We start from the raw sequence: 24,958 nt of genomic DNA on the forward strand, positions 1-24,958 counted from the left end.
GGAGGTCAGGGAAGCCTAGAAGCATCAGGCAATCACTGTTGGTAGCAGCTGCCATTGACAGAAACAGGAGATGTAAAAAAGGGGTGATCCTGCCAATTGCCAGTTTTCAAGGGTGCTCCAGGCTATCAGCTATAGTCTAACAGCAGTATTATGCTGCACAATCAAAGAGACTGACTTTTAATAGGGGACTGACCGATTTTGGAGTTTTTCATGTAGAAATATTTTTCTTACACAATCAGGTTACTCCAGGGGGATGAGGCTTTAGTGAAACAAGCCAGGAAAACTACACCATGGAGATTTTTCTGCCAAGGCCTCTTTCTAGGGGCTGGAACTAGAAACTAGTGCATATCCTTTCTTATGAACAACATCATAGAAATGTAGGTTTGGAAGGGACCTTGAGAGGTCAGCCTCTTGTGCTGAGGCAGGACCAAATAAATCTCGACCATCCCTGACAGGTGTTTGTCGAACCTGTTCTTAAAAACCTCCAATGATGGGGATTCCTGTGGAAGCCTATTCCAGAGTTTAATTACTCCCATAGTTAAAAGTTTTTCCTAATATTAACCTAAATCTCCCTTGCTGCAGATTAAGCCCATTGTTTTTTGTCCTACCTTAGTGGATATGGAGAACAATTGATCACAGTTCTCCTTATAACAGCCCTTAACATATCTGAAGACTTATCAGGTCCCCCTAGTCTTTCTTCTTTTCTCGAGAATAAGACTTGTGAGCCTAAGGTATTGACATCCTTCCTCCTTGCTGGCTGGGATAAAACACTCATTTTCCATTAGCCAAGTAAGCACTTCGCTCCTTGCATTTGAAGCATCAGCAGTGTGCGTCTTTACACTGTTAGCTACTCTTTGTGGACCTTGATATTGATAATACAGCCATGCAAAGCACATGGGGGAGAGGAGGTTGGTTCCAGTACAAATACAGGAAGGAAAATAGCAGCCACAGCAAAGGACAAGATGAGTTGTATCTTCATTCTGAGGTAATCAAAGCTTGGTATACACAATGACTCAAGTCATAGAAGAGTCCCTGTCAACTGCATAAAAATCATACATACGGGGGGCTTGCTGTGCTTCAGCTTCAGGAATTGCCCTCTCACTAAGTTCATGTTTTGGTAGAAGACCTTAAGAGCTTTGGCAAATTCAGCATCATAGCTGGTCCGATGGTTGCACATCTGGTCAGCTTCCTTTGATGAGAGAGGCTGTTTGGTCATCTTAATTGCCCTTTTATTAGGAGACTTTAATTTCTTACCTAGAATGCAAAACAGGAGGGATTTTATTAGTTAATAATAAAACCTAGACTGACAGACACAAAATATTTCGTTCTGCATTTTTATATGGTCATTAGCTGAAAGTGATGAAATTTCATCCATATTCTCTCGTTGGAGAAAAAAATTCAGTGGCACATAAACTCTCAGCACCAACTGTTCCAGGAGGCTCTCACCACAGTACACCTTAACCATAACAGAAAAATGCAATTTTGTGGCATGGTTTGTGTTTTGCACTGACTTTCATGGTGTCCTGTCTCCCACTTCTTCACTTTATCCTTAAGAGATGCATTTTCTTCCCTTAAAGCTCTGTTAATATCTCTAAGAAGCTCAGTCTCCTCTTCCAACTTCAGCAGCTTCAGGTAAAGTTCAGATATCTGGTTAGCTGTGCCCTATTAAAGAAAACATTTGAGTATCAATACCAGTAAGGATTTTTAGCTCTCAAGACCTTCTACAGATGGATGTAAGGTTTTATTGGAATCATGACCTACCCTGCATGGAAGCAGTTATGTACCACACACTGTTCATGCTATTGTGCAAACTAAGTTTGAGGAGCAATTTATACTTCAATCCACCGATCAATCAAAGAATCAATATTAATATGCCACCACTATGATATCAAGGGCCCGTGTACACATTTTACAGTTGCACCACATCTGCCCATACAAAATCCTAATCGCCACCACTGTTTGATTCAGCTGTTCACTGTTTTAATGTCAGATTTTTAAAAATAATCAGTGTCATTTGACCAAGAGCAATTATACCAGATCTTACAACACAAAGACTGTGCAAGTGTGTACAGAAAGACTGGCTATCTAAGAGTGACTACAGTATGAAAGGTAGAAAGAGAAGCATTTAAGTAGGAACTTCAATGGTTTGCTTTTTAACTAATTAGGGACTATGTGACATCAATTTACTTTTTTAGAAAATCAAGTCCTGCAGGTCCTGCATTAAATGATCAAGAGGAAGCAAGAGAAATAAGATAGTTTTCCAATAAGAGCATTTGCTATGTGCCATCCTAAATAAATTCAAATCAATTGAAAGCAGAAAATAAAGAACACAGGTCTGTGTACAGCAAAGCACCTGTATGATTTACAGTTCTGTTACCCAGTCTACAGGGACGCTCACTTGCCTTTCATTTATTAACACTCTATGGATAATGATGCTGACCTCTTTTGAAAGCTGATGAGAAGTGCTCTGTAAGAGCTAGGTATTTATTATTCAAGTGGTCATTCATTTTCTTTAAACTGTAACTCAAACTGTTAATTTCTCCAGCTGAAATTATCATATATGACTAGCTAAAATAACTTTATTTTGCAACCAATTCATTTCAATGAGATTTTTATTAGCATAACAGGCTACACAAGTGTTGCCAGAGTGTAAAGAAGAGAGAGACCAGATTCCCAACTGCTCCAATGTCCTCTGAGGTTGCTAATAGTAGTGGCTAGAGGGGGTGCTATGCTGCCTATAGGAATTCTGAGGTCCTGCTTGTTTCCTTCTGGAACGTACAGGTCATGGTCTCCAGGGCTACTCTGCAGTCCCTTTCATGAATGGAGTGCCTCAGCAATCTTTGAATCAAAAAGTTAATTGCCTTCAAAAGGAAGGTTCTCAAGGGTGATGTGGACCTCCCTAGGCATTCTTGATACCTGGAACCAGGACGATCTTGTCACTGCCACAGATGTAGCCATGGTGCGTACCACCGTATCTGATGTGTCAAGTGCTGTTTGTAGGGAAGTATGAATTATCAGCTGCCCCTCATTCAATATAGATTTTAACTCATTCCTATGTTCAGGAGTAAGCCTGTCCATAAATTGAGACAGCATATCCCAGCGTAAATAGGTTTTGTGAGAAAGGTTTGGTAATTAGCTACTTGCATCTGGAGGCTGGCTGACTAAAACTTTATGTTGATGTACATCCAACTTTTTGGGGTCTTTCTCCCTATGTGTTGATTTTGGGAGGCCCTTGTGGTTTGGATTTCTCCTGGGCAGCTGCTACAAGAGATTCTGGTACTGGGTGAGAATAAATGTGTTCCAAGCCCTTGTCAGAGACTTGGCCTGCCTGCATCTTGGATATAGCTGCAGTCTATGCTGGAGTCTGCCACAGGTCTTTTGCAGGCTCCAACAGCCCTTGATTTACAGGCATGGCAAGGTGCAAAATGCCCAGCAGTTTGTGATTTATCTTGTACCACCTCCAACAATATGTTGAAAGACCCTGCAATGTATTTAATAAGATCCAGGAACACCTTAAAAAGTGCAAACTGGAGAAGAGGACAAGGGGGTCACTACACTGTTGCAGACGTGTAATCCACTCAGCACATCGAAGATGACGTGCACAAGCCCAGCACACTGAAACAGGAGAACTCTGCCTAGCAGTATCTGTAGGAGTGGCACTCGTGCTTTGTGGCCTTTACCCCTTCTTAGGCTATTTAAGGGCAATGCCACCCCAACCTCCTTCCCTCTGTTCTTTCTAAGCACCTGCAGCTGGAATCGGAGCTGTGTGTGGTATTTACCCCATGCTTTTCTATCTCAGATTTTGTTGTACATAGCTGAAAGTTACTTAGCTTAGTACTACCTTAGGTTTAGTTCTAGTAATTAGGATAGATTGTTATCCTCGTGCAATACCCTCTCCAAAGTTTTAACATTGTCCATTCCCAATATGACCCTCCAAATGATGCCTGTGGTGCTTGGGAGAAGTGCACATTAAAGAAAGGTGATCTATCTGCACAACAATCAAGAAAAGAACACAGGTGGTAAGGGACTTGCACTTCAAGCAGCACCTTATGGAGCAGGCCATGAGACCCCTACAATGCTGGGGATCTCCAGGACTGTCTGGCCCCTCTGGCAACTTCAGAACCAGAGTGAGCGGATGTTCCTTGGCCAGACTCTGATGTCTTCCCCAGGAGGGAGAGAGATCATTCTCCTGTCTTTGGTCCTCCAAGGAAAAGGCCTCACAAAATGGACTGCAACCACTCCAGAGCTCAGGAAGATTCTGCCTCCTCTTCCAAGAGTGCAGACTGATATTGTGATTCTTCTGGTACACAGGATGGAGCCGGAGCATTTACCTACTCTCAGGTACTGAGGTGGCATCAATTGGAAGCTGTACCATAAACTCCAGTACCATCCATGGGATGCCCGTTGAGTCCAGTACTGATTACATCAGCCCCAGCTCTTCCCACTCCATTGCCACAGTAGGCAGTATCAGATTTGCCTTGCCTCTCTGTTCCTGACTCCCCAGTTATTCAGGAGCATTCAGCTGATGGGATGACTTCTGTGTGGTCCTCAGTGCTGCCAGGATTGATTGCAGACTTGTCTCAACTGACTGCACCATAATCTGTATTGTCTAAGGCTCAGAGTGGGCAGCCAAGGTTGACCTCCTTATGGTAACAAAGGGGCCCTTTGGCACAATTACTATCTTCAGTACCAATGAGGACTGCAGGGTAGACCATGTCTACAAGATCGGTAACAACCCAGCCTTCGCTGTTGCCTTCTGTTTTGGTACCGTACCGAGTGGGAGTGTGATCCCATGTCAGTCCTCAAGGCATCGACTTCTGTATCTGCCTTGGTACTGATGCAACTGACGTATTGGGCATCGGACAAGGCTGGATGTTTGCTTGCTCCTCCTGCAGTGGCTCCCCCATTGCCTTTGGATGACTTGAGTGTTGGTCAGGATTGAGCTCGGGGACATTCCCCCCCTCTACCTTGGCTTTGAGACACCAGTATTGTAGATTGTCAAGACCTCCTATGGATCACAGTCAGTCCTGAGACTGTCACTGCTTCCGCCATATTCCTATCACCAATGTTTTGGAACCTGGGGGACATTCCTTGATCTGAACATTCGCAATCCTCAACACACTCCATGGCAAGGTCATCCAACCAGCCTGTGGTATCCCCTCCTTGCAGACTCGGATGGAGGCGGATTCCTCAGAGCAAGTTCAGTCTGATCCACGTGTACAGGGACCTCGACTGAGAGGTTCCAATGGCTCTGCTTATTTCATCTTCCGGGCACCGAACGAGACCGCAGTACTGGACTCTTCCTTTCCAGGGGCTGAGGATTTTAAGTTGCATCAGGATCTCCTGAAGTGAATGGCTTCAACACGAGTTTGTGCAGGAACATACCCACAAGCTGGAGGACATTCTGCAGTCCTCCTTATAAATGAAGCACTGTTAAAACCCGCAAAGAGTGCTTCTAATCTCATCTGGCCCCTAAAACTCTCTTGTACAACAGCAGCTAATGAGAGATCGTGGCAAGGAAGTCTATGCCTAAGGACAAGGATTCTATTCATGGTATTTCCTGATTTGCAAATCCAAGAGAGGAGTGGGATCTATTCTTGATCTCTGGGGTCTCAACAGGTACAGCAAGTACATGAGATACCAAATGGTGACCCTAGCTACTATCCTATCAGCTTTGAATCATGACTGGTTTGTTGCTCTTGATCTTCAGGATGCTTATTTTCATGTGGCAATTTTCCTGAGCCACAGAAGTTTCTGAAATTTGTAGTCTCAGGGCAGCATTATCGTTACACAATGCTCCCTTTTGGTCTCTCCTTAGCTCCTTGGGTTTTTACCAAATGCATGGCTGTAGTAGCGACACTTCCCAGGAAGAGAGAAATACACGTCTTTCTCTACCTGGAAAACTGGGTCAAATCCAGAGATCAATTCCTTAATCATGTCTGGTTCACACAACATCTCTTCAATCGCTTGGGTCTGATCCTAAACAAAATCAACTTTAGTACCTATGCAAAAAAACTGAGTTCATTCGGCCCAACTAGATCATACAAGTTGGTGGGTATTTCTACCGAGTGAGCAATTTCACACAATTCATCATCTTGGTCTGTCCCTCCAGTCTCACCCTTCCCCTAGGTATCGTGTATGCCTGAAGTGGCTAGGTCATATTGTGGCAAGTACATATGTAGTCTGGAATGCGAGGCTGCGTCTTTGTCTTCTCCAGGCCTGGCTCAAGTTGGCATATTGCCCAAACTGTCAGTCATTGGGATGAGTTCCAGCTGAAGTCGAGCTATGTCCTTCCTTTCAGTGTCCAACAAGGCTTACAGAGAGCACTCCATTTAGGTGTGCCTTTCTAGCTTTTTGAGACCACTTGGAGAAGGAGTGACGTGTGGAACATCACTCAAATATGTCCCTCTCCTAATCAAAATAGGAAACTAGAGTGCCCATGATTAGGTGGTGTTGAAGCATCACTAGAGGGTGGTATCCTTCATGGAGGGGCCAAACAGCCAGCTGGCTTATTTTACAAATGGAGGATCACAGCCAAACTTGCTGTTAAAGGCTAGGAGAAGAACTTTGAGTGAGAAGACATTTTGTTGTCTAATGAAGTTTATAAGTTAAGTTTAGGCTCTAGAACGCATGTTATGATTTTATTTTATATGTAATCATTTGTTTCCAATATTTGTGCTTGCTCTCGTTCGGATCTCTGTTCTTTGTTAAATAAAATTCTTTTTTCCCCACTATAAACAAATCTGAGACCTTGTCTTCACTACAAAATTAAGTTGACTTTAGTTAGGTCCATGTAGAGCCACTGAAACAATTACTGCCAGGGTTCATGTCTACACTACGCCCCCTCTGTCGACGGCGCACGTCCTCACCAGGTGCGCTTCCACCGACTTAGCTGTGAGGGGCATTGTGGGACACTCGCTGCTGGAGCCTCCCACCCTGAGGACGACAGCCCAAGCTCTCAGCCCCATGGCCATTGTCATTAAATGGGTCTGCTAATATATCCCAGATTTTAAAAATTAGTTGAAACAAAACTACGTAACGGTGGTGCTTTCCAAAGCATTGTCTGAAGCAGGTCAGCAGCTAGAAGGCTGTGTACAGTAGCTCTTTGATTAAACTCATGAGTGGACAAGGTGCGTTATCTATGACAGTGATTCTGTGCTGTACATATGGATCACTGCCTCTCATGAAATGCTGCATACTTCCAGGGCCCAATCCTACAATCTTTAATCACTAGAGTAGTCCCATTAAGGTCAAAGGACTACCTGCGTAAATAACTACTCAGACCTGGTCTACACTAAAAAAAAAAAAAAAAAAAAAAGGAAGTAAAAGCTTGCAGGTTCGTCAGATCCACTGATTTTATCAAAGAATGTTACTAATAATTTAAGTGGACTCACCAGACCAATATCCTTTGCAATCACAGTTTTTGGATTATCAACTATAATGGTACCCTCGCTTGTGACCATGTCTTGTAGGGAGTAGTCCAATTCAGCGCACCCTTCTGCATTGTGGGAAAGAGAGCCCAGTTAAGACTGTTGTCACATGCCTTCACTATTGTATCTGCGTTGTACATCAGTTGAAATATTTAGGGAGAAATAAAAATATTTCGCTCCAAGCTCTGACAAGTCTCTTGAATTTACACCAGTAATCTCCATTTTCTCAAACTTGCCTCCAACATATACCATTTGGATAACACATCTCACATCACACGTTTGATTCTTTTAAACACACACATCAACAATTAAACACTGAAAATTTCAGACACCAATTTCACAATTAGCGACATTAGAGTTCTAAATACGTGGGATACTGGGCTGTAAACCTACAGATTTTTAGGCCCCGTCTACAAGTACAATGCTGCAACGGCACAGTTACACTGATACAGCTGCTCCACTGCAGCACATCTGGGGAAGACGCTCTCCCCTGTTGGCGTAATAAAACCACCTCTGCAAGCAGCGGAAGCTTGTCAATGGGAGAAGTTCTCCCGCTGACGGAGCGCTTATGTCAGGGGTAACTTTTGTCCCTGAGGGGGTGGTTTTTTCACAAGGAAGATGTATTTGGGGAGACTTGGGACTGGAAAGGCTGTTGGGGTTACCCTGCAAAGAGTAACTAGGCTGGTGAAAGGCTTGTGGGATGGCTACTGGTGCCAGGGAACTGCACCACAGCTGCACAAAACATAGGCCCCCAAAGTTACCGGTCAGAATAGTCCCCAAAATGTCACAAGAACAGTAAAGATTTTTTGGGGAAAAATGTTATGAACTTTCATTCCCCTCTCCTGTTACCCATCCTCTTCTCTCTGCCCTTTTGTCATCCTTTTTGCCATTGAAAAATAGAAATTGCGGGGGAGAGAGGGGAGAGCATGAAAAGATGAATCAGATTCTGCCACGTTAGTCTGGAGCCACAGACGACTGTGAAGGCGCATGAATGAAAAATTCACGGAAGCCCACGACCCCCCCCTGACTTTTACTAAAAATATCCGTGGCAAAATGAGGAGCCCTGGGCAGCTGCGAGTGGAGCTCCCAGGGCCCCCTGCTGCCCGCGGTGGATCCGTTTTCCGCTCCCAGCCTCTGCAGGGGACCCTGCAGCTCCCAGCCGGTGCTGGCTGAAGTCACGGAGGTCTTTGGCTAAATCACAGCCTTAGTCATAAGTCATGCCACAGCACCTCCAGGATGTCCTGACCTGATCCATTATACCAGAGATAACAGTGCAATCTAAGCACTCAAACCTCCGAGATTTAGGGCCCAATCATACTTCAAAAAGCGCTACATACAAGAACTGCTCGCTTCTGTGGCTTATTGGCATCCACGTTCAATCATCTTCTATTTTTAGGATGGACTGAACAACTTACTGGCTATGCTAGGGAACTATATCCATGCTAGGGAACAGTAACTGTCTTAGTTTATAACACTAGGCCTAGATCAAAACCTATCCTATAATATGTTCCCTAACAGTCAGGGAACTGTCACCCTGTCCACACGAATGCTAAACAATAATGTAAGAACACGGATGCTCTTAACAATGGTACCAGACTATGTTTCTACTTTTGCTTCTATCCGGCAAACCAGTCTGATGGGTTGACGCCTGCGTCCTGGAAAGTGTTTGCTGGAAAAAAATCACTAACTCTCATGAAAGTGAATATTAGTATTTACAAGCTGTCGTATTCATGCAGTCACACTTCAGACTCTGTTCCTCCCACCATGAAGAGTAGGGGACTGAGAGTAAGGACTAATGTCTAAGCCAGGACTACACAATATGTTTCCCATCTCTGACAATGAGTTGGTGTATGGCCTTGGGCAAGTTACTTAGCCTCTCCGTACTTCAGTGCTCTCACTTGTAAAATGAGGGTAATAATGCTTATCTACCTCAGAGGGGTGTTGTGAAACTTATTTCATTAATGTTTCTAAAGCAATGAGATTCTTAAATTTGAGATGCCACAGAGCTATTTAATAGAGGCTGCTTTAAGCATCAAATGATGTAAATGATTGGATCCTTCTTGGCTAGGTTGACATGCTCATTCTGAGATGGTTACGCCAAGCAAATTCTAATCAGTCTTTAAATACTGAACTAATATTGAATTAAAGCATCACAGTAATATAAGTGAGCATGCTCTGTCTTGCCATCAGGCAGTTTTATATTTGAAAACTATGTTAGAATATGGTTTGATTCTATTTACAACCCACAGCCATGAAGAACTATGCAAATTAAAAAGAATTATTATAAAGAAATACCTTGAAGCCCCCACAAGTCAACAATTAAAGCATTTTTTTGTAAATAATTTAAAAATTCATGGGATGCACTTAGGGCTGAGAAGTGGACTGTCTCTTCAATCTTAGCATTCATGTTTTTCCAGACAGGCTTGGTGTATAGAGAGTGTAGAAGATCATAAACTCTGTACCTAGGTGAATGAAACATTAACATAAAATGTAAATAACTGCCCAGTTCAGTATTTGGAAAGGTCAGCTACTTGAACAAAGAATATGTGAACAAAAGAATTATGGCAACATTTTGAGGTCAGCTGTTCTCTCTTGTTGAATAGAATGCTTTGTGCAGGCACTCACCAACCACGTTATGTGAAAATATTACTTCACTTGATTCATTTTCAGGGTTTATTTTGTTGACTGTAGCAGTTTGTCACTGAACATTCTGTCATCCTCTAAAAATGCATTTGCTTTAATGATACAAGATTTTATTTTGTATTATAGAGCTTAAAGTTTTCTCTCCTCCCAACCCCCACCAACCCACAGACGTGTTTTGCTCCCATTCACTGAGGAAATTCACCTTTGTTTGGAGCAAATGAGTTCAAATATTCCTGTTCAAGGCAGGGCTTACCCCTATTAACATGTCCTTTAAGAGGACAGCTGTGATTTTGAGCCTGTGACATTAAGTAGATCCTGCAGCTTAGAGATCTAACAGATGATAGTAGTTCATGCGATTTGGAAACTTCTGTTGGGATAACTATGAAACTGCTCTTGCTTTCACCAATGATTCCAACTGAACATACTGTGAAGGAAGCAGTGAACTAATGCAACCCCTCACCCTATCTGAATGCCCCGTTCAGTGACTTCTCTAAGCCATTTGACTCCAAGGCACTGTAAGATGTGAATCTGGAAATCAATTCTTCTTCCCAGCAATTCCAAAGGGTCAATGATCATATCATCCTCTCCGAAGGCTCTAAAAATGTAGGAATAAGGATATGACATGTCAAATCTGGCTCAGCTTTCACAGCAAATATATGACAGTGACATTAGTGAATGAATCAGGTCAGTGAGGAGGAGGCTTGGAACAGAGGAGAGGACAGCTGTTTACACACAAAGAGTCTGGTAACCACCTATGATAGGAAAGGAAACCATGTGGAAGGGACTGTATATTACAAATCTAGCTCATTTCCTTTGCTACTGGCTCTCCAAGATGGCAAGATTAGGAGATAGGCCTGGTATCCTTTGAAGGAGTGAGAGAGACAGGGATTAGGAGAAAACAAAGAGGTGGGGGGAAGGGAAGTGCAATAAAATCTTTGAAAGAGACACAGAATAGACCAAAAAAGCATAAAGTATAGAGGTAGGGAAGAGAAAGGGGCACACAAACACCTTCCAAAAACATTTTTCCACACTGTCTTTACAAAGAAACCAGTTTCCTAATTCAGTGGATTACAACTAAACAAAGATATTTGTTTAACCAACCTTATCAAGCTATAGAGCTTTCGGGTGGTACAATGTGAGGCTGAACCATGAAAGCAGACACAAGTTATCTTAGTACACGTTGACATGTAGTAAAGTAAAGCACACAAAGGCACTTTGTAAGAGAGCCCACATGGGGAGTTAGATTTGAGTAATTAGTGATGTGTAAATTCACACCTTAGCTTGCTGTGCACTAACTTCCCAAGCAGACAAGCACTGCAAGGAAGATTCTGCATTAATACTGACTCTTTTCCCCTTACTGGCCCTGGAATATAAACATCACTTAATATCTAGTGTAGACAGGGTTTAATGCCTTTACAAATGTGTTAGCTGGTCAAGGTCTACACTCGGGGCTAAGTGGTGTTTAAAATAGTGTTAATTAAAACATGCTACCAACACTTTTTTTTTTTTTAAACACTCCTTCCCCAGGCTAGAGAGGATCATCACCTGCCGCTCCCACTACTCTAAGCATTCCAGGTCAATTTGTGGTTTGGTCTGGCCTTCCGTGCGTTTGTTAAACTTCAATTACGGTGATGGAAAATCTGCTTACAAATAACCTTCAAACATCAGACAAAGCTGCCGTTCATGGGGTGGGGCTCTAAATGTAGTTGGTCACCTGATTTTTTGGAAACCCTTACCGTCCTTGACCTACAACTATCCAGAAGTGCCACTGCTTGAAAACTGACTAAAGCTTCACCTCTGTGGTAAAACCAGCTCTGCTTCCCACAGGGCAGAGCCACACAAACCACAGCTTGAAAATCACCGGTGCAAAATGTTTGTGTTTATTGTCTCTGTATCCCCCCAAACCTGTTTTATCTGGAGTATCACCACTGCCTTCTCCCACACAGTACTACTGCCTCCAGAGCTTCCCCACCGAAACATTTCCGAGACAGCTGAGCTCAGTGGCATACTACCTCATGTACGTAGGGTGCTTTGTAATAGTTTTTCAGTAGCAGGTAAAGTATGACAGAAGATAATGGGTAGTTACTCATTATACACTTTCTTTGTTCCTCTTTCCCAGAAGGTCCAACAAGACTTCACTTATTTACAATTTTAAAATCTTCCACTAAGGCCCTTCCTTACACAACCCATCTCCATCTGGCAAAGAAGTCTGGCAGCAGCTCCCTCTAGAGTTCATCAGTGTGGTTCTTTCACTTAGCTAGGGTAGGACCCTGGTAACAACTCAAGGGACTTCAACTTCCCAGGGGCTGAGCAGCTGTCATCGTAGCACCCAATCCCAGGGAGATCAGGACAGACCTGGACATCAATGGTACTGTCACATGGCATATTTTCCCCATGTGCTAATGTCTTTGGGTCAAATCCTGCTCCTGTTTATACCTGTGTAAACTTGTTCGAATTTCACATGGTCTTTATATTTTCCCCCATGTTTTTAGCCTCCATCTCCTACCAGACATATCACCCTGTGAAATTCCTGAATTGGATTTTTTTTTTAAAAGCGATCTTAGATAGGAGCTAGTTCAAATAAGGAACAGCAAACCTTTACCTTCCATCACTGGAACACGGAACTATATTTATAAGTAGAATAGCTTCTTCCATTCCTTCAGAGTTCAGAACTTCTGTTTGTTCTTCCAGCTTCATGCAGTAAGCAAGTGACTGAAGCCAAATGTGAGCAGATCCTAAATGAATGACCTCAACAGGATCCCAAAATGGGTCGCTGTCTTGGCCCACATACACATCCTCTCCATCTAAAAAATGCTGGTAAACCTCCTCCATTAGGAATTTCCTGTTGATGAACTTGGCCTTAGACCATACCCACACCTAGAGATACACAGGAAAGATGATAAAATAAACGGTCATGGGTAGAGCCCTACCAAATTCATGGTCCATTATGGTCAATTTCATGGCCATAGGATTTGAAAATTGGTACATTTCACATTTTCAGCTGTTTAAATCTGAACTGTCATGGTGTTGTAACTGTGGGGGTCTTGACCCAAAAGGGGATGGGGGGCTGCAAAGCTATTGGGGTGGGGGGGAGGTCATGGGATTGCCACCCTCACTTCTGTGCTGCCTTCAGAGCTGGACTCTGAAGGCAGCAATCACAGAGCTTCCTGCAGCCAGGTTCCCAGAGGTGGACATGGGTCTGATCTCCCCCATGCTGCTGGGAACACCCCAGCCAGGGCTCTTAGCTGCTAGTCCTGGCTCGCTTGGGAGGGACAAGACTTTCTCTTCCTCTGCACGGCTGCTCTTGGGTACCTCTGCAGAAAGGTCCGCACCTTACCCCACAACTCACTTCTTGCTCCCATCGTCCACAGCTGCAGGGGGAGAGGTACAGAGTGCCCTCCACCCCACCGATGCAATTATTAGCTTGTTTCAATAAGATAAAGAAAGGTCATGTGAACTTGACAGGATGTATTGATTGACACTTTACAGCAGCAACCACCACCAAGTCTCAACTCCCTGATTGGTAGATATGGGCATCAGAGTTTCGTAGGGAAGTGATCTCAATTGGTAGCCTCAAACTTGTGAACCATTGCCTTAAGTTAAAAAAAAAGTTCTGGTTTCAAATGTCATTAATTGAATGTCAGCCTGGAGCATCCAGCAACTTCATTCCCGGTCTCTGTGCTGAACACACCTGTCCGTGTTGAGACACTGCTCTCTTTGCATCTACGGAGTTGGTTGGAACGGTCAGACAGCGCCTAGCTAGCCTTGCAAGATGGGGGATTCTGCCTTCCGCCGAGTTCCAGAACTGTAGCACAGGCAAACTACAGTCTGCTTCTTTCACAATATTTTTGTAAGGAGGCATCTCCAGCTTACAATTCTTATGAAAGCCAGGAGCTGCATTAAGCGAGCTGAAATCCACCATCAACAGGTGCATTTGTGTGAGGTCAAAAATATGCACTGCTTTTAGGAACCTTGCTGCAGGTTGTTGAAAGTTTTGAGCCGTTTTTGCTACATCGCTTGACTCTTCCCCATAGCAGTAATATTGTCTGAGCTTCTTTGCCAGGCAAGAACACACCTGCTGAGCACTGGCATTTAACTCAGCATTGTCAGAGTGGATTTTGTTTGACTGTGCTCCAGCCCAGAAAAGTATGTCCATTACTTTGTGGTACGCTTGGTGGGTTCTGACACGTCGAGATTCAAACCAAGTGATTAAGTCCATGAGTCCTGTGGCATTTTTGGCAACAAACTGAACTTCCTCATTCAGCTGAGCATCATTTAGAAGGGTTGACAGTTCTGTTAAAACCTGCGTTATTGGAGTCAGCGTCCGCTCTTCTGAGACGAACTCGGAGTAGTACTTCAGGTGAGCTGCATGGTATTGTACAGGCCAAAACCGGGAATTCCAATGAGTAATCCTGGCTCTGGGGGAAGTGCAATTATTTCTTCCCCAATTTCAGTCGTGTTTGCAATGTGCTGCCTGTATCGAAGTTTGCGGCTAGGGCAGTGTCAAAAGATCTTTTAATGTAGCTGACCAGTTATCAACTTTACCAAACTAACATCCCCACAGCTCACTGACAAGAGAAATTATATGTGCATTACATGTTATATGGACAGCATTTGGCATTAGACCTTGGAGAACCGATTTTAAAAATTTCATCATGTAAGTTGCATTGTCACTCATGAAAGCAGATACTTTATTAAAGTTCACACTGTAATTTGGTTTTAATTAGCACTTGAGAAACTGTAGTGTAGTTAACAGCATCCAAATAAATGAAGTCAGCGAGCACTGTTAGCTTTCCTGTCTGTACATCTTCAGCCTTGTCAGAAATAAAATCAAAGAGACCATGCAGTACATAGTTGTCTTGCTCATCTGTGGACTCATCCAAAATAATTGCAAAATACTCACATGAGTTAATTTGACACCTTATCTCCTCAAAATGTGTAGCAAAAACCTTTGGAAGGTAGTTCTGTTGTAGCTTATTCGCATGTGGTAAGCAACCGGTATTTTGTACATTCTGTTGAATGAACTCATGCAACTTTGGGTGATCAAGTTTTTCCAATGGACTATTAGCACTTGCAAATGCAGCCACAAGTTCCATTCTAGCTAAATGACGGGTCTCAGAGCTCTCTGTCGTCGTCTTAGAAAGAGAAGAAATTGTGGGTTTTTTTTTTAAACTTTTGGTTTACCAGCAATGCGCCATCCCCAGCCCTCTTTCTGCTTTGATGGGTTTCCGAGTCTAAGTGGCACTGACCTATTGCCCGATGTGTGTGATCCAATGAAACACTGCAGCTTGTACAAAATAGTTGGTCACCACTGGCATGTAGAATTTGGCTTCCAAATTCTTCCACACGATCTGTTGCAGTAATCATTTGAGGTTCCTGATTTACTTTGCACTCTCATTTTACAGTAATTGCATGTGTCTTCTGGTAGGCAGTCAACTGAGATCACTACGCTACAAAACGTCTCCAATGTCCATATCTACCAAGCTCAAGTGAGTTGAGCCCTGAGTGGGATTTGCTGCTCTAAAGTGTCAATCAAAAAATTCTGACAAGTGCCTCACCTTTCTTTCTATTTTTATTGAAATAAGATGATAATTGCATGTGGAAAGGGGGGCAGTTCCCTGTACAATGTCCCCTCCCCAGGCAGCGGCAAAGGGAGGGGGACAGGAAGTGAGTGGAGAGAAGGGGGTCCGGAGCTATCTGTAGCCAGGAGAGCTGCCCTGCAGGGAAAGAGCAAGTCCTGTCCTGCCCCAGCCCTGCCCAGACTAACAGCTAGGAGCCCCCTGCTGGGGGGCTCCCAGCAGCACAGGGAAGATCGGACACAACTCCACAAGTCTCCTCCAGCTGCAGGAACCTCTGGGGTTGCTGCACAGTCCCAGGGAGCATCCTGCAGCAGAGGGAGGCACCTGGAAGTGGGTCAGGTCTGGTCTCCCCCTCCCAAGCAACTGTGCAGCCGGAGCTAGAAGCCCCCTTTGCTGGGGAGCTCCTAGGAACAAGGGGACATCAGATTTCATGGGGAAGAGTTTATTTCATGTCCCGTGATGCATTTTTCATGGCTGTGAAATTGGTAGGGCCCTAGTCACGGGGTTCTCACTTTGGTGCACTCAGATTTCCCAAATTCTTCAGGTAGCTTTACCAGTGACTATGTGCAACCCATAGGATGAACACCAGTAAGAGAAAGAGGACCTACAGGTCAGTGCACCAAATTCAGCCCTTCGGTATCTACAGTGACACACACTCTGGCTACCTTTCTAGTATTTAAATATAACACTCCTGTGAGCCATCATTCCACATGCAGAGAAACAAGATGCTTTTAAAGGCAAGTAGAAAGCAACACAACCTGTGATCGCTTTATATTGTTCGTGTCAGATTTGAGCAAACAGAAAAGCTGGGAACCCTTTAAGAAGAAAAATTGCACTACATTCTACAACTGCAATAGTTTGAAAGGGGAGATGGGTTTTTCACTCTGTCATGGAAGACATACCAGATCAAAATAAGGATCACGTTATTGTGACACTCTATACCTGTAACCCACATATTCCTCATTTATATACAATTGTGAACTTGCATATAAAGCATGCCCTGTGCAGTATCAGGAGAAAGAACAATGACTTTCAACAGATCATAACCTATCTAAATATGGATATTATTAGTGCATATGAAATTATGAGATTGTGTTGTATGGTTGTCAGTAAAACATGCTGTAAGTTGGGGAATCGGCCAGATATTAGCTCCCCAGAGACAACAGCAAGGAAAGTAACCAACGCCCGGTCGGGTGTCAAACAACCCATCAACAGCCACAGTCCAGCAAGGAGAAAAGGAGTACTTGTGGCACCTTAGAGACTAGTTAGTTAGTCTCTAAGGTGCCACAAGTACTCCTTTTCTTTTTGCGAATACAGACTAACATGGCTGTTACTCTGAGTCCAGCAAGGGAGCTACAATTCAGTGACTCACCTGCATAAGGCCACAACAGAGGAATTGCTCAACCTTGCCTTCTCAGCATGATTCACAAGTGGCTCTGGGAGCATCCTGCACGCTAGCTGGGTGTGGGGCTCCACGTGCGGTTGTGCTGAGTGATCACAGCACCTGGAGGAGTTTGCTGCTTGTCACTAGCAAAGCTTTGAGAGAGACAGCCCAGGCTGGAGAGTTAAGCGGGCACAGCGGTCCCACAGTCCCAGGCTGCACCCCGGGGATCCCATCACAATTATAACATGCTCCTGTAATAAATCAGTTACAAATAGGGATGGACTCAAACCAGAATTCCCTAGTGCCTAAACTCTGGGATTAAAAATGTAAGAGATGTTCAAATCCTTCCCTTGACAATGACTATCCCAATGATAAAGGGTAAATGGAGACAGACAAGTCGCTAAAATTTCAGTTTTGTAAAGAGAAAAATTAATAAGTGTCTCCTTTATTATATTAACCCTGTAGCTTTGTTCCATTCATCATCAAGCAGCCTGTGAACAGTTACAATCAAATTCTCCATCAGAGCGGATCTAGAGGATACATTGGTAAAAATTCCAACGGTCAGTGGACACTAGCATTCCTACTATTGACAGTGCTGACAAAAATGAACAAGTGCTACAGCAATGATGGGTGTTCATCAGAAAACCCTCAGCAGCATAGACACAGCTGTGATATGAGATTCTTTGGCCACTTCTCTCTGCATTTAAACTCTTTTTAAAGAAGATTTTGGTACCAAGTACTCATCTCTTAAATAGTTCAACAACATGAATTTCATCACCAGCTTCTCTGTTGCCGAATGCTGAAACAGAAACTAGAGCAAAAGTCTTAATGTAGCTAATTGAGAGTTCATTTTGATTTAAGTTGAAGGAAGGCTCAAAGTCGAATTAGGTGATGAAATTAGGGTGGGGTCTTGAGAAAGGAGTGCCTGTTGGCAGATCCAGGAATTTGTACTTGGAAAGAACATAAGAACGGCCATACTGGGTCAGACCAAAGGTCCACCTAGCCCAGTATCCTGTCTTCCGACAGTGGCCAATGCCAGGTGCCCCAGAGAACAGAATAGAACAGGCAATCAGCAAGTTATCCATCCCCTCTCGCCCATTCCCAGCTTCTTACAACAGCTTCAATATGAATAAGGAGTGTATGGTGGGGGGAAAGGGGAAGGTGGGTGGGAATGTGGGGTTGAAATAAACTGGAGGGTATAACCAAACTCCAGTGTTTAGAACCCAGCGGTCAGTGGTGACCCGTTTCCAGGCCTGGAGGAAGTGGGAAAGACGACTGGAAAAAACAGGGGTAACAGAAACTGGATCACGAGGAACTGGTATGCTGTCCTTGACAAACCCATCAACATGGGTGATTCAAGGTGCCCGCGTGACGCTGGGCCGATTGAGAAGGCCCCGTAGAGAAGGAGGAAGACGGGAATGACCTACACCCAGAACATTTGTTCCTATGCCTCCTATGATCACAACAATTCTGGTGTTTTCTTTTTGCGAATACAGACTAACACAGCTGTTACTCTGAAACCGGTGTGCGTAAAAACAGCCATGCTGCTGCAGCCTATATTGCTAGGCTGCAACTGGGACTGCAAGCCCAGGGACTTCAATGTTGCCTTGGTGTCTTTAACCCCATGGAGCCTGGTGTCTGTCGGCTCCGAAAAAAGCGAAGGTCCTTCAAATGGCAGATTTGGTATTCCCTGCTGGACTTCTTGGGGGAACCCTGCCACCTGTAACCACAAGCTCCTACGCATAGTCAGAGCTGTGGCCACAGACCTAGCCACTGAGTCCGCAGAGTCAAGGGCCACCTGCAAGGAGGCTCTGGCCACTGTTCTGCCCTCAGCCACCAGGGTGGAGTACTCCTGCTGACTATCCTGGGGAAGTCTGTCTCTGAATTTGTTCATTGCCTCCCACATATTATAGTCATAGTGACTCAGCAGCCCTTGCTGGTTCGCTATCCTCAACTGGAGCCCCCGTGTCGAATGGGATTTTCTCCCGAGAAGATCTACCTTCTTGGGTTCCTTTGGCTTGGGGGTAGACCCCATCTGACCTTGGAGGTCCTTTTCGTTGGCAGCTTCCACCCCAAGGGACCCGAGAGGAGGATGAAAGAACAGAAACTCACAGCCCTTGGCAGGCACAAAGTGCTTCCTTTCTGTTCTCTTTGCTGTGGGAGGAACAGAGGCAGGAGTCTGCCAAAACAGCCTTAATCAGTCCCAAAATGGTATTGTGTAGGGGCAGGGCCACCTTAGCAGGGGCTGTGGCTGACAGAATATCCAGGAACCCATCTGAAGGTTCCTTGATGACCTCCGCCTGCAATCCAAGGTCAGAGGCCACTCTCTTTAACAGGTCTTGGTAGGCCTTTAAGTCCTCCTGTGGCGGGAAAGACCCTTTGAGTATGAGCTCGTCCTCTGGAGACTATGAGGAAGAGGCGTGCGCTGCCATAGCATCCCCTGCTGCCTCTTCCCTAGGTCCACCGACGTGGGTAATGGTATTGGTTCCGGTACCAGTCTCGGTACCTGGGAGCGGTCCCGGCTTCAGGGCTGGCCAGAGTGCTGGGATCTGCTCTGGCACTGGCCCTGGGGGTTGGCTCTGGGGTATCTCTGTGTGCTGCTATGGTCTCTGAGCGCACTGAGTAGGAGTGGTGTGAGTCGGTCCCTGGGCCTGGGGGAAGCCCCCACAGGTTCCAAGAAGGCCATTTCAGGGGTGCTGGACCCCATGGGCCCATACACCAAGTCTCTTGGGTCATTCCTGCTCCTAGAGCTCCCAATGGTAGCATTGCCTGTGGGGACTGGTGCGGAGCTTCCCTTTGGTGCTGACGTCTCAAATAATCAGATCCTGAAGGAGACTGTTCAGAGGACGACGACCTAGGTGACCACAGTGGGGCCGATCCTCCCAGTACCATGGAGGCATTTCTGGTGAGGCAATGAAGGGGGTTTTTCCCCTAGAGGCTGGTCTTGAAACTGGCTTAAAGGTGGTCAATGCCTCAATGCCACTGGGTGGTCCTGTGGGTGCCGCCTCCTGTGTCCTGGCCAGAGACATTAGCTCCTTAGCGGCAGCATAGGCTTCTGGGGTTGAAGGCACAGCAAACTGGGGTCCACTCGATGCTGACCCATCAGTTGGTCAAGCGCGACTGGAGTCTGTGCTGCTGGCACTGGTGTCTCTGCCAGCTGTTGTCGCGGTGCCAGGGAGGGAGAGTGGCCTGGCACAGGTCTCACTCTTCCCGCTGAGCTCGCTTGTCTGCCTTCGGTGCCGGCGAGCGAGTCTTCTCCCGGTGGCCCCAGTGCCGCTTCTTGGCCAGGAGGACCGTTGCCAAGAGCCCCTAGCCGCTGACGGCGCACTTTGCACTGATGCCGAAGTACTCAATGCAGTCTGATCTTGGCTTTGAGGCAGGTCTGAGCGCTGCCTCCATAAATAGGACTTTCAGCCTTGCTGCGTACGGGGCTTAAATTCCCGGCAGATGTTGCAGCGCTCTTGTCTATGACCCTCTCCCAAACACTTGAGACAACTCAAATGAGGGGCACTAGTAGGCATAGGCTTGCCACACGAAGAGCACTGTTTAAACCCCGGTGGCAGAGGCATGCCACGGTACTGGGGGAGGGACAGACCGCCTCTAACCTAGAACTAACTAAACTACTACCCTATGAAACTACTTACAACGAAGGCACAGCGGAAAGCACTAAAAGCACTTTGCTCAAGGCAAAGGGGGAAGTTCCAACAGCTGCACAGGCGGTAAGAAGGAACTGAGGAGCGCAGGCTCGGTGGGAGCCCATTACACCAGCGCGATGAGTGTGCGACCCTGGGGGGGCCCCCTACGCCGAGCCTATGGATACCATGAGGGGAAAAACCTCGACAGCTGTTCTTGGGGCGCTTGCACACCTAAATCGGAGTGGATATGTGCAATCATTTGAAGAACAACCAGGGACACCGTGTAAGGGTGGGAAAAGTTATGTAAGTGTACAAATAAGAGAAAAAGCAGTAGGGGGACTGAGAAAGCTCCCTGTTTGTGACAGAGGGAGAGCAGAGCTTATTGCAGCGTACATTACAGTAAATGTCATGTGTAGCTTGCATCTTATTGATTCTCTCCAGTGAACTCTGCTACTAGCCCAAGACTATGATTAATGGCTCAGCTTCTTTACCTGGTTAGACATTTTGTTAGTCACTTTTACTATTACTTCCTTTTGCAGATCATAACCTCTGGAGTCAGATGATGCTAGATTTTTCACTTTCAGTTCCAACTTGAGCTCCTGTAAAGGAAAAAAGAATGTTTCTCAAGAGAATATAATATAGGACATTAGTATCCAAGTGTGGATTTAGCTAAACTTCATGAGACTATGTCACAATATGGTGCAACATAAAGGGCTAATATATTAAAGGATTACTATTAGAAGTTTTATTGGGTAGCATATCTCAAATACATTTACAGGAGACAGAAGTTAGAGAAATTCTAACAATGGATTAACTAACAACATCTGGAAGTTTAGTTCCCCTTCCCAGGGGAACTGTGGCATCTCCAACTTTGGAAATTCATCCAGATGTTGAAGACACCTCCTCAGCCTCACTTACTGCCACTCTGCTGTGTACTGCAGGCAGCCATTTTAGATCCACCTTTTATAGTGTAGCACATGAGTTACCGTCACCACTAGAGAGAAATCTGGTACTAACGTAGGAGTGGGTTTTGACCTTCCAATGAGTCATCTAACTAGCTCAAGTTCCTTCCTTTTGATGACCCTCTCCCCCCAACTGCACCGTCACAGGCTCTTAATCTTGGGTACAAACATTTGTCCCCTCTCAGGTGCTAGTATTCAAATGGAAAGCCTAGTAAAATAGCTTTCCCTCTCTCCCCTAACAACCAGAGGGAGGCTCCAGAGCTTCTAGGTCCCTTACTTGTTGGAAGAAGAAAAAAAAACTTAATAGGCTACTCCAATGCTGAATGCAAAGCTTGCCTGCTTTGGCACTTAATCCCGCAGCAACAGGGAGATTTTACTCAGTGAAAATCATGGCCAAGCTGCCATCGGTGCTGGTCACCCTAATGAGATCTACAGACAAACAGTGAATTGCTATAGATAAGGAAGGACTATTGGAGAGTTTCAGAGAGAGTGGAGAGACAGCATGGTACTTTACTAAACTTGAGGAATGAACTAAGGTTCAGGCGGGTTACTTTATTCAAGCATGCTGTGATGAAGCTTCTGAGTAGTGAGGAATCAGCAGAGGGCAGTGTGGAATTCTTTTTATCCAGTCTAAATTTTTCCTTGCTAAATTTCATGTCATTACTCTAACCTTTACCTCCTTACACAATCTAAACAATTCTTCTCCCGTTTTGGTATTTACACTCCTCAAATACTTGCAGTTTGTTATCTAATCCCCTCTTTAGTAATTGCTTAGCCAGGTTATACAGCACAAAAAACTTTATTTTCTCTAATATCCTGCATGCAAACTGTATTAGAAAAGGCTTTACTGAGTGTACTTAATACAGTTACAAGAAAACAACTGCACAGAGAGATTGATAGAAAAAAAAATAATAATGTAGCTTAACTCTCTCCCCTGCCTGTCAGAGAGCTAGAAAGATGGGAGACAGAGAAAAGACCAGAACACTGGTGGGATGAAAGTGCTACAAGACTCTCACACTGTTTGTCTGCAGTGTTCCAGAGGCTAATCTATTAGTTTAAAAGAAAACTACAGCAGTAGCTGGGGAGGAAACGTGTATACTGCTACTTACCTTTTTCAACTCCTCGCTCATCTGATTTGCTTCTGCAACCAAAGGCATTAGCTTGATATAATCGTGGAATACTGCAAGAACACTAGGATCTGGTTTGCCATCCTTATGATTGACAACACCTTTAAGAAATGCAACATTCAATGTTAAACAGAGGAAGACGCTCCATTTTCAGGAAGAGTTTAAACTAGGGTTACTCACGGAGGGCAAATACTATCAGTGTGTGTGTGTGTGTGTGTGTGTGTGTAAAATATTCCCCAGAAACCTTTATATATTGTAATATGTACTCAAAATTTGATATGGTATCAATGGCACGGCCATTCACCAGTCAGTTGGTCCTCATGTGCTTGCTAGAGATGAGTCACAGCTAAAAAGTCTGGACCCCGGATTTAGATTTTAAACACAAGAAGTCTGGATGGATGTTTGGATCTGGAGTTTTGCTTCAACCCATTATGAAGATTTGCAAAATTTGGTTGTGGAGTTGGGTACAGTTTTCCAGCTTCCCTAAATTTTATAGGTGTTACTGTTCAGAAATATTTTTGGTTTATTATCTTTTGGAGAGAGGCAGTGATAGTAGTAATTAATATACTGTATTATACAGTTCCTTATCTCCCAAATAATTTTACAACTATATGGAATCACTGCACTTTTCTCTGGAACTGAGCCACCTGAGATGTGAAACATAGCAGCTGTTCAATAACATACAGCAACCTGACAACAGTTTAGCACATGGAGTCGCATACAACAGTGTATTTGACTGAAACTGCAGGGAGCCATTTCTTTAAGAATGGTAAATTCCTACATTTACAAGTGCTTCTCAGGATTTCTCTGTTCTAATATCCACAAACCAAAATTTTGCCTTTGGGACTTGTAAGAGGGTGGGACTCACCCCTGCGGCACCTCCTGCTGGTCATTGGGAATTAGCTCTTTTCCAGCATGGAGCGCCCTCTGCAGGCCGCACAACTCTGGCCCCCAGTGTCCTTCACAGACCCCAGTGCCCCTTTCTTTGGGGTTCTGACCCCTGACAGTACCCCCACACTCTGCCTCTGGGTCTCCCCTTCCTGGGGAACCCCCAACCCACTATACGCACCTTGCCTCAGTCTGGGCTACTGCCAGTCATCACCAAGTCCCCACTCCCTGGAGCAGACTGCAGTGTAAAGGCCACTCATCATAGGCAAGGGGGGTTCAGACCTGCTGCTTTCCTCTGCCTCTCAGTACCTCTATGGGGCTTGGACGAGGCCCTATAGCCTGGGGAGTTGCCAGCCTGGAGCGCCCCCGCTCAGCCTGCTCCTTCCCCAGCCCTGCACCACCCTCAGTACCCTGTCAGGCAGGGAGCCACTCCTTGGGCCTCTGGCTCACAGTCTTTTTATACAGGCCAGCTGGGGCCTGATTGGGGCGTGGCCTAGCTGCAGCTGCTTCCCCAGTCAGCCATCCCCAGCCACAGCCCTTTCCAGGGTTGCTTTTAACCCCTTCTATTTTAGGAGTGGGGTAGCCACCCTGCTACAGGACTGAACAAGCACAAGTGTTACGTTTAAAAAAAAAAAAGTACGAACATTTCATTTTAAGGAAAGACCTTTTGCAGTGTGATCTCCTAGATGCACTGCAAGACAAATGTAATTATATAAGAAAGTGGGAGCAAGAAGAGGAAGACCAAATTTTAGGTGGGAGCTATTCGGAGAAGAGCAAGGAATAATTCCATTTCAGTAACAATATAAGAAAGTTACTATCAAGTTTTGTACCAGTAGTACACAACTCAGTAAGAACTGAAACAGTTTATCAAAACTAAGTACAGCTGATTGCAGGAGGAGTAGTGGAGCAAGGGGAAAGGTACACCACTTCTGGTGCTCCTGCCCACACGAAGCCTTCTGGAAGATAGCTATAGAAGAACACACATCATGGATTGCTCACTTGACAATCTTGTGTGGACTTCTAGTCTGGGTGTTTAGGTTATTAAAAATAAACTGATCTAATTTCTTATGCCATGTCTGCACTGCAGCTGTGCTGATGTAGCGTAGTTGATTCCTATCTCGAAGGAAGGGTTTTTCCATGTAGGTACTCCACCTCTCCAAGAGGTGGTAGCTAGGTCAACAGAACTCTAGTCTACAGTGAGTGCAAGGTCAACCTAACTCTAACCCATAGGGTGTGAGATTTTTCACAGCCCTGAGTGACAGCTAGGTAAACCCAAGTTTTAGGTGTTGACCAGGCCTTAGAAGCTGGTG

General features: G+C 44.9%; 1 protein-coding gene across 1 annotated transcript in view; it reads right to left on the reverse strand.

Annotated features, from left to right (window-relative positions):
• LOC311518873 (kinesin-like protein KIF28) overlaps nt 1–24,958 on the reverse strand; it is a gene marked incomplete at its 5' end in the record, with an annotated part of 58,565 nt that overhangs the window by 3,248 nt on the left and 30,359 nt on the right. Inside the window, 8 exons of the mRNA XM_084624941.1 lie at nt 1,030–1,254; nt 1,512–1,662; nt 7,395–7,498; nt 9,726–9,892; nt 10,534–10,668; nt 12,676–12,950; nt 21,163–21,270; nt 22,743–22,861. Coding sequence (XP_084481067.1) covers nt 1,030–1,254; nt 1,512–1,662; nt 7,395–7,498; nt 9,726–9,892; nt 10,534–10,668; nt 12,676–12,950; nt 21,163–21,270; nt 22,743–22,861 — 1,284 coding nt within the window. The remainder of the gene's footprint in view (nt 1–1,029; nt 1,255–1,511; nt 1,663–7,394; nt 7,499–9,725; nt 9,893–10,533; nt 10,669–12,675; nt 12,951–21,162; nt 21,271–22,742; nt 22,862–24,958) is intronic.

The sequence above is a fragment of the Lepidochelys olivacea genome, assembly GCF_965140295.1.
Source record: "Lepidochelys olivacea isolate rLepOli2 genome assembly, chromosome: 3".
NCBI classification, from domain to species: Eukaryota; Metazoa; Chordata; order Testudines; family Cheloniidae; genus Lepidochelys; species Lepidochelys olivacea.